Source organism: Limulus polyphemus, unplaced genomic scaffold (assembly GCF_000517525.1).
Source record: "Limulus polyphemus unplaced genomic scaffold, Limulus_polyphemus-2.1.2 Scaffold9786, whole genome shotgun sequence".
In the NCBI taxonomy this organism is placed as follows: domain Eukaryota; kingdom Metazoa; phylum Arthropoda; class Merostomata; order Xiphosura; family Limulidae; genus Limulus; species Limulus polyphemus.
This window is the reverse complement of record NW_013675396.1, coordinates 9856-20432: the sequence shown is the minus strand read 5'-3', so window position 1 is coordinate 20432 and position 10577 is coordinate 9856. Positions and strand designations below refer to the sequence as shown.

The following is a 10577-nucleotide window of genomic DNA, read 5'->3' as shown; positions in this document are numbered from 1 at the left end:
TAAATTTGTTCCTTTTTGTAATCTACATTTTTCTCAATTTAAAGATCAAAATCTGCATTTTGAATAAATTGATCTGTTTTACTAAGTTTAAATTATTTTAAGGTATTACTAAGATGGCTATGCAGTAGTTTTATATACAGCACTGTTGTTATCAGTCGTTCACTTTTTTTTTTCTTTAATATGATAGAATGTAAGTTTAAAAATATTCTTTTGTCTCAGGTATGAAATAATGAAATCCTGCTGGGAGACATTTCACCAACGGCTCGTGATTCAGAAAGTGGCAGCTCTTTTGAAACATCTACATGAAAGTAGAAATGTATCATCTAATTCAGTGGCATTTGAAGATCAGTGGTACACCTTACAGCCCATTCTTAAATATGATAACATATCTTCACACAATAGCCCATTTAAAATATGCATGCAGTTTGAAAGTGATTTCACTGTGGATCATTCATCACAAGAAATACCTCCTTCACAGGGTTCCTTTTCTACTGCACATGAAGTTGAAATTGAGCCAAAGACCCACATTTCTCCAAGCTTGAAGAACCTGAGAGGAAGTATTGAAGATCTGAGCTTATTGGAAGAAACAAATTGCCAGAGCTCAGAAGGTTTAGAATATTCACCTACAAAAATTAAACACTTGGAACCCCCTGAGAAAAGTTCAGAACAAGGTATTACTGATCAACAGATTACTGATGCAATTAAGAACCTAGACACTATACTTGTGAATGAAGTCTTGTCATCGTCAGCAGAAACTTCTAAGAGGACATCTCCTGACAGAAGTCGACAAGAAATTCTCGAAGCTTTGGGTAAGATTCCAGTCACCTTAGAGACGCCAGATAAAGAATCACCACTTAATAGTCTTGATTTTGAAAAAGATACCTGTCATACAAAAGTAAACAGTTTGTTGTTGGAAGGCCAAAAAATAATGACAGATCTTTTCAAGCTTAGAGTAATTGAAAGTGAAACCAATAGTGAATCGGACAGTCTTCCTTTTCAGTTTGTTCAAGAAAACAATTCTTTGTTGAAATCCAGAGAGGCTAAGAATAAAAGTAATTTAGCTTGTGTGTATGAAGAAGCACAACAGTTAGACATTACAAAATGTTTATCATCAGGTTTAAGATCTGATGATATTTGTATTTTATCACACAATAAAGAACATCAAGGTGATTCTCAAATACCAGAAGCTCTTTCTAAGGAAGAAGAATACCAAGGTGTTTCTCAAATACCAGAAGCTCTTTCTAAGGAAGAAGAAAACCAAGGTGTTTCTCAAATACCAGAAGCTCTTTCTAAGGAAGAAGAATACCAAGGTGTTTCTCAAATACTGGCAACTCTTTCTATGGAAGAAGAATACCAAGGTGTTTCTCAAATACCAGAAGCTCTTTCTAAGGAAGAAGAAAGGAAGGAAGAAGAACACCAAGGTGATTCTCAAATAACAGAAGTTTTCTCGAAGGAAAAAGAAGAATACCAAGGTGATTCTCAAATACCAGAAGTTCTTTCGAAGGAAGAAGAATACCAAGGTGATTCTCAAATACCAGAAGTTCTCTTGAAGGAAGAAGAATACCAAGGTGATTCTCAAATACCAGAAGTTCTCTCGAAGGAAGAAGAACACCAAGGTGATTCTCAAATACCAGAAGTTCTCTCGAAGGAAGAAGAACACCAAGGTGATTCTCAAATACCAGAAGTTCTCTCGAAGGAAGAAGAACACCAAGGTGATTCTCAAATACTGGCAACTCTTTCGAAGGAAGAAGAATACCAAGGTGATTCTCAAATACCAGCTGCTTTTACCTTTCCACAAGTGAGGGAAATCCCTCTGTCTAATCAGACAAAGATCAATTTTAGTGAGCTAAATGAAGAGGCTGTTTGCTTCATTCATATAGAAGGTCGTCAGCTAGTTTCAAGAAACCAATGTCTTGGAGACATCAGTGACCTCCATAAGAAAACATCAGTTATTGAAGATCCATCATCTGCAACAGATAAAGCCAATGTTGAATATACATTGGAAAGAAAGCAGTCTTCATCACCAACCTTAAAAAGTACAAATGTTCTCTCTGGAAATGATGACAATGAAGAAGGACTGATATCAGTAACAGGAGTAAGTACTTATTATGACACTTGTAGTTGTGCTTCTCAGACTCTAACGTACCCTGTTTTTTTTCCTTCTGTCTCTAGCTCCCTCAGACCTTCTGTTACTGTAATTGATCCAACTGGTGGTAGTGTTGCATGTCCAACTTCTGCTATAGCAAAGACTAATAACCTAGACTGTTTATCCCAAATTAACCAAGACCAGAGGTTTTCATTCACCCCCAAAGACTCTGATCTAACCTCCTCTTGTGCTGAAGTCAGCTCTCACTTTGATTCACCTTCTAATACAGAGTGCTTATATAATGACACTAATTCTATACATGTGCTGAATTCCAGATTGACCATCAGTGATTCAAGAGGGTATCCAGATGGAACTGACAGTAATTCAAGTTCTTGTTACAATAAAGCGGAAAAGGTACCTTGTGATGATTTACCAGATGTTATTGGTGCTAATACTGTATTTATAGATAGCAATGTTGAAGCTACTAACAATTCCGTTCATCTTGATCCTTTGATTATAAATCAGAGTGATCTAAATGTTTGTGATGTATCAGCCCCAAATAATGTATATGAAGATATTCAGACTATTGATGAAGAAATTTTGGAGTGTTATATACGTGATGATATGGTTGATGATAATGAGACATGTATATCTCAACTGAAAGAGGATAGAAATCTAGATAACCAAGAAACCATGATGGCTGAAACTGAAAATATTGTACCTAATCCTGCACTAATCGAACTTGCTTTGAATAGAAATGAATATCTTTCAGGTTTCCAAAGCCCAGTTTCAGAAGATAGTAAAAATACCAACTCGTGCTCTGATAACATTGAATCTAAAAATATATATAATCCACATAAAAAAGACTGGAACATTCTCTGTGTCAACAGTTCTCCTAGTGATTATTTTCAGTCCCAGACCGAGGGGAGTGGTTCCCCTTGTAAGTATGTCCAATACCAAGCTGAGGGGAGTAGTTCCTCTAGTGAGTATATTGTATCCCAAGCTAACGAAAATTGCTTCCTTAGTTATTTCACTCAGTCCCAAGCTGAGGGGAGTGGTTCCCCTAGTAAGTGTGACCAATACCAAGCTGAGGGGAGTAGTTCCCGTTGTAAGTATTTTCCATCGGAGGCGAATCAACCTCTTGTAAGCAACAAGGAATTTAAAATCTCTAATTTTGATATTACTGATTATCTTACTTGTACTTTATCATCAAATAATTCATCACAGAACGTAACCACAGACAATGATGTTAAGAACAACCAACAGTCTTCAGTGCATGATATGTATGACGTACACTTTATGAATAAATCAGATCATAACAAAACTGAAGATAATCAGTTTGAGCTGGAATTATCTTCAGAACAAAACATTTCTAATACTGATAAAAATTTAGCTGCATCATTAGATGATATTGAAGTGCAACTTCTTACATGTCCAGTTGATGATGTCGTGAAGAACAGCAGAGATTTATTGCCTTCACCTACTGGCTTCATCACACTTACAAAACTTGTTGAAGATGCTAATAACCTGGATAACACAAAGACATCTTTTGAAGTTTTACAGCCTGTAAAACTCATAGAGCTAGAAGCAAAAGGAAATATCAAAGAAAGTGGACATCATAAAGTTCTTGTGAACCAAACATCACCTATAATTATAAATAATGACCAGGATGAAGTAAGGAGGTTTGAAACATCGGGTGATGAACATCTGAGCAACCTTACTTCTGCATCATTGAAGGACTCAACTCATACTTATGGCCCTGAAACTGAGAGTCAGAGCAAAGAAATAGCTGTTGTCACTTCACATGAAAAAACATCTTTAAACAAAGACAAAAACACACTTGTTATTGTGAATAAAACTGACTGTAGTAATGATGGTGTTGACACTTTAGTTGAAAATAAAATCTTAAACAAAGATGAAAATGTAGAGACCCAAGACTCTAAACTTAAAGCTTTTGAAAATGATTTTTACAACCCTTTCCTTAATAAGAGTATATGCATGTTGCAACAAGAAAGTTTCAAACATTCCTCACATCTTGTTGTCAACGTTGAAAGAGAACAAGGATTAGCTGTGCTACTTCCATCTGATAATCATTGCATAAACTATAATGAAGATAATGATGGTGGTTATTCTTTGGGTGATGACGACGAAGGTAGTGTTACAATGGAAGATCTTGAAACTGGGGAGAAACAAGTGATTTTAAATTCAGCATCCAAAATAGAAGTGTTGGAGGATGAAGAGGTTTTGATTATTGATACAACAACAAACGAGGCAATTCTTGTTGAATCAATAGCTCCCACAAAAAATTCTGAATTTTTAAAAACTCCTGTAATTCCAGAACAGGAAGATGAAACAGAGGGGAGGTCTAGTCAACTGTCTAATACCCCAGTAGAGGAACCAGTTCTTGGAATAGAAGGGCAGTCCCCATCAAAGAGCATAGATGAAATTAATTCTGTACAGAGTGATTTAGAAAGCACGGATTTGGATTTCAGTGGTGAAGTTTTATCAGACACTGAGCCTCATTCAGTGTCTGATGTTTTATCAGACAGTGGAGAAGTTAGCCTTAAGTACTTTCCAGAAGATGATGACACTGACATACTCAAAAGTTTGGGTGAAAATGAGTTTGTTTCTAAGACTGAAAACAGAAGTATACTACCAGTTGCTTCTAATGATAGGGGCAACAAAGACAATAAAGTAGAACTACTGTGTACACTAGATGAACATTGGAAGCCTGCAGTTCACGCCGCACACATGGGAATATTAAGAAAGAATGCAGAATTTTCAAGTTCCTTGTGTTCCAACATTGAATATGATAAGCAATTTAATATTGACAAAGATATTCTTTTGACAGAGAATCAAGAGGATGTTCCTTCTGAAAATCATAAAACCAAAAGTACCTTTCTTCCAGTAACAACTGGACAGGAACCAAGAAGCTTGCCACATGTCTCCTCGATCAGTCAGGATGGTATTAAGATATATGATTCTTTTAGCTCTCTGAGAAGAGAGAATAGAAGTCTTTTAGAACCACACAATTCCTTTCAACCTCTATTACCATATGAAAACAAAGAAAACCATGTCAAAATACCCAATTCTCTTTACTCTCCAGCCATAGATCAAAATGATAGAAAAGACTCAACGTTTACATCTAACTTTGTCTACACCTCAGTAGAAGATGAAAGAAATATCCTGGAAATTCCCAAATCCCTTAATATCCCAGTATCGGGTGGAGAGGAAAGAAGTTTTCTAGAATCACCCAACTCTCGGTGTTCCATAATACTTGATGAAGCTAGAGGAAGAAACTTTGAAGAAACATCAAGCTTTGTTAATCAGAGAACTGAAACCTCTAGTCGAGAAATGTACACACCAGATTTTGACAGTGATGGTGAAGACTCTGTAAAAATTGGGTCTCCATGTAGTTCAACGTCTGGCTCATTTGAATGTCTGAATCTAAATGGTTTTGGGTTATCATCAAACCTGCTTGCTGTTCAAGAAGAACCAATAGAGGGTGCCACACTATGGGTCTCTGAGGATGTGCACAGCAGCTACTCCAAACATAGTGTCACCAAGAAATCTGTTTGTTCTCAAGGGCAACATTACCCCCAAGAACCCAAGAGTAGAGATATCTCATGGGAAACTGGTGTTTTACAGGGACTTAAAAATAGACCTTTATCACCAAAAAATTTAAATTACCAAAATTCCAAAGAAAGAACTGAACAAGAAAACAGTTACTCCTTTGAAGATGAGAAGAATACATTAGTACAAACTGTGGTAAGTTAAGTCAGAAGCAATCAACATTTGTTTAGCTAATAATTAACCTGTACTTCCCACACACAAACATATATATATATAACTTATGTATTACAGTTGGTATATTGCATAAGTAGAAAATAAATAAGCATTTCAAAATCATCAATTACTGCATTATGTTTGTGGCAAGAATTAAAATGGTGTAATAGATTAGTAACATTTTGCAAGTTTTGACATGATGATATTTAGAAAATTAGCATCAGTTTTACCAGTCTTAAGTTGAAAATACAGCTTTGTTGAAACCAGAAACAAAGTCCTTAATTTTAAAGGAACACACAAACCTGCAGCTTTGAAATGCCAAATCGAGAAGTGATGATAGTGCTGTACAATATAGATGAAGTCAGCTGTGTTGCATTCCTATTGGTGGGGAGTTGTCACATGTTCATTTGCATGTTACAGCGCAGCTATACCATAGAAAGTTACATGAGAAGCTAGTGGTGAGCAAAATGTTCGCATATAGAGGGCAGCACAAGTCGAAAAAAGCTATTATGTAAGAGAGGTATCCTATCATAATTAGAATTTCAATAAAACAAGGAATAACGTTTATAATCCTGTTTAAGATATATGTAAATTTGACGAATATATTAAGTAATGTTTCATTACAAGAAATAAGCAACCAATCTCAAGTGAAGATGATGATTCTCAGTAAAACAAGTTGAAAGAACTTTCTGTTTACTGTATTTTTATAAAATATCACTTGTTTGAAAATTTGTAAACTACCTAGTTGTACTTTAAGTATCAATATAAAATTCTATGTTTTGAAGTAAATTTAGTGAACGTGTTCTATGGCTTCTGTAACTTTAATAGTGTGCAGTCATGCTCAATGTTTTGCTCTGTACTTACAATTCTTGCATGCACTTTTGGTTAATTCTAATGGGTTTTGACAACTTCTTACTTTGTTGTCATTTTTGTGCTGCTTAGTTTGTGTCAAGTTTATTTTTTTCATTTCCACATAATGAACTCTCACTTTAATATTACTACAACAATTTCAGTTATGGATCTGGCCACTACATATTCACCACCACTTACTACTTCGGGATCCACACTATATACAGAGGAGATTTTGGCCATGGTGCATCACGAATTGGAAACTATCTTACAGCCTGCTACACCTCCAAAACCTCGTCCGAATCTCGTGTATCTGGGTAATCTGGTCCTGATGACGAGGATTTGGACAGCCTTTTGTGTGCTTTCTCGTGCTATCCATCTAGATTTTCCTCATCCTTCATTGGCTTTTTTGGTATGTCACCTATTGTTTCTTAATCCTGTGTCTTATTATTCCTTTCCCTCCCTCCTTCATTTTGCAGCATCATCACATTATTTTCACCCCATCTCCTGATATTCATGTACGTGCTGAACAGTTTCTTACCAATTCACATTTGGGTGCAAGCATGCCTTGATCACTACGTTTGTCTGACTACTATGCCTTGGCTTATTATAGGTCAGAATTTCCAATTTTAGATTCTCATACCTTGGAATCTCTGCTTCAGGTGTGGGATTCCAACCCTGAGACTACACTACGATACAATTTTCCCTGGCTCATTTTCTCATCTTTGTTTCATCTTCACCACTATCCTCTGTTACCTCTCTTCCATCCACCTCCTTTCCAAGGCTATCCACTATTCTCCTGAGGAGTTTTCAGCGGGTACACATATCCTCCTCTTTTCCATGTTGGTGCTTTTACCTTCCTTAGCCCTTCATACATGGCTCTATTGTTTTTGGGACCTTCTTGGCAGGGATACCCTCTTGTCTCACATGTGTCTACCTACTTCTTATTTGTGACACCTCCTTCCAACTCCTATTTTGGACAGTCTGTTTTTAAGGATCTTCCTGATACTATGTATTCTCAGATGGAGGCTGCACATCAACATTCCTCCCTTGTTTCTCGTCTTGTCTCCCTGCATCCTCTCCACTACTGGTGCCACCTTCCCAGGCTTCTGCAGTGAGTAGTAAAATTGGCCATTGTCATGTTTTCCAATGCCAGTTTCATCGGTCACTATCCCATAGGTTTTGGAATTGTGGGGGGCATTGTTAGCCAGATTTGTTCACCCGTGGTGCTTATTCACCATGGACCCCTGTGTTCTTCAGGTTCTAACAGGACCATCCCTTCGATTTTCTACCCCCTTTATCTTCATTTCCTTTCTTCTTTCCTCAGGATCCCATTTCATGCCAATATCTCTCACGATCTTCTGCACAACCATGTTATTGAACAAGTATTTCACACTTCTCTAGGGTTTTATTCCCAGTTGTTCGTAGAAAACCGGAGATTGGTGTTCTGTCATTGATCTCTCCAATCTCAACCAATTCCCCGTCCTCCTGTGGTTCATCATGAAGTCTCTCCTCACCCTTTGTTGGTCGCTCACTACAGGTCTTTGGACGACCGAGGTCGATGTTTGTTCAGAGGGGCCAAGTGTTTCAGTTCTGGACTCTACCTTTTGTTGAGCATTGACGACATACTTCTATCATGTGGTCAGAGCCTTTGCTCACCACCTTCACACTTAGGGTTTGTGGCTCCTTTTAGCTCCATCTTAACAAGTCTATCACAATCATGCCCATTTCCTCCTAAGGAAGCAGCTCGTGTGGGATGGTTTGTCAAGCTGGAAAAATCCTATCTCCCTCCAATCCAGTATCTTATCTATTTGGGGGTGTTTTTCAACACCTATCTTACCAGGGCCCAGCCATCTCTTCTTCATTTGAGGTCAATGGAGCTCTTGGTTTTCAAAGCCAAATCCTCTACTTCTCTACCTGCACACCTCTTTTTGGGGACCTAGGCTTCCATGGAAACTTTCATATCCTGGGGTCATGCACACATGTTGTCTTTAGTGGATGTTGCATGATCAATGGAATCTCATTCAGGATCTCTTGGTGACTTTGCATGGTGGCTTAGCAAAGACAAGTTCTTGGCTGGCATTTCTCTGCCTCCTCCATGTCTCAATTTGCACCATTTTACAGATGCTCTCTGGTCATTGGATAGTGGTCGAATCTTCCCTCTACATCAGCCTTTCGGAACTTTTTGCAGTTTGTCGGTTCTTGGATCATTTCCTACCTTTAGTACAGGGCCATTTGGTCCTGATCCATTCTGACAATTCGACTATTGTCTCTTACATCAATCGAACATCCATTCGCTTTGCTATCAAGCATTGATCTCCTTTTCTGGGCCCAGTCTCAGCAAGTCTGCCTTCTTGCTTGTCATGTCCCAGATGCGCTGAATCATGTAGTGAATTGGTTATCTCTTCCAGAGAGAATTCTACCTATAGAGTGATGTCTTTCTCCTTAAGTATTTCGGTAGTTATGCTCCCTGTTTGGTACTCCTCTTCTAGGTACATTTTCCACCAATCACAATACTAAACTGCCCCTCTTCTGGTCTCCAGTTCCACATCCTCTGGCTTTAGAAGTGAATGCCTTCAGTCAGAATTGGGACAATCTTTACTTTTTCGCTTATCCTCCTATCCATTTTCTTCCCTGTGTTCTCTCTTGATCTGAGCCACTCTATGTCGAGTCCTTCAAATCGCCCCATTCTGGCCTGTTCAACCATAGTTTCTGATTCTGGCTATCACTTGCCACTCATCACCATTCTTCATACATCATTTCGACTCTGAAAGAGTAAGTTCTCTTTTTTATTTCTTCCCTTTCCAGTTGCCCTTTCTCATTTCCTGGATCCTGCTCTGCAGCAAGTAGTGCCTGTCCAGATATACCTAAATGTAAATCTGCACCATATGGCCCTACAAGTGTATAATACTCACCAAAGAGATGGGATGTTCCACAAGACCTTTGGAGGCTGCCTCACGGTATCATGCTTCATAACTTCAATCCACAGTAGACTGTACAACTCCTGAACTATCATGAGAAAAGCAGTGTTGGGATTGCTGGCCATCTCTCTGGTCCTGGTTTATTCAACCAGGACCAGCCTGCTTTTCAAAATAGGGTTTTTGTGGTCAGCCATTGCGCTGTCTTTTGGTATTGCATTCCTCTGGACTTCCCACTGCATTGCCCATCCTCTCCCAGTGGATTACGGGAGTCCTTTCCACTTACCAGTTCCTAGCCACTGGGGTAGTGGACCATAGAGGCTTCCTCCTTAGTGTGACCAATTCCACTCAGTTGAGAGTAGGGTGGTGGTGTTCTGTTGGTGTAGATGGTAACTACTCTTCTCCTATTGTGGATGGGAAAAAATTCCTGATGCCACCTAGTTTTGGACTGGACGAATCCATTACATGCAGGTTACATCTTCAGCTGACTTTCCCCCATCCTTCTGCTGCCTGGATATCAGTTTTCACGTGATCTGGTGTTGTATTGGTGTAGGACCAGCCTACATAAGTCCTCACACATGGCTGATAGGGGCCCTCCTTCTATTGTGGAACAGATAAAGAATTCTCAATGCTGCCTGGTTTTGGACTAGAAGTTAACCCACCCACCAGGGCTCGTGTTGATTGTATACTGGGCATATACACATGTGCCCTGCCTAGGTTGTCAGAATAGAAGTTATTTTTCCACTGCTTCCTGGTATTGAGTTGAAGACAGTTGGGACCCTCCTCCTACCCACACACTTCCTGCCTGTCCTCCATACTTCCAGTGCATCTTTTGTACCTAATTTCGAAGTGACGATAGTGCTCTTCAGTCTAGTGGGAGTCAGCTGTGCTAAGAGAGTGTGTTGCACTCCTATTTGTGGAGGGTTGTTGCATGCTCA

The 10577-nt window shown here is 38.7% G+C and overlaps 1 protein-coding gene across 1 annotated transcript in view; it reads left to right on the top strand.

Moving 5' to 3' along the window:
- Positions 1–219: 219 nt before the first annotated feature.
- LOC111083488 overlaps positions 220–10577 on the top strand; it is a gene marked incomplete at its 5' end in the record, with an annotated part of 17683 nt that continues 7325 nt past the window's right edge. The window contains 2 exons of the mRNA XM_022380042.1: positions 220–1664; positions 1713–5854. Coding sequence (XP_022235750.1) covers positions 220–1664; positions 1713–5854 — 5587 coding nt within the window. The remainder of the gene's footprint in view (positions 1665–1712; positions 5855–10577) is intronic.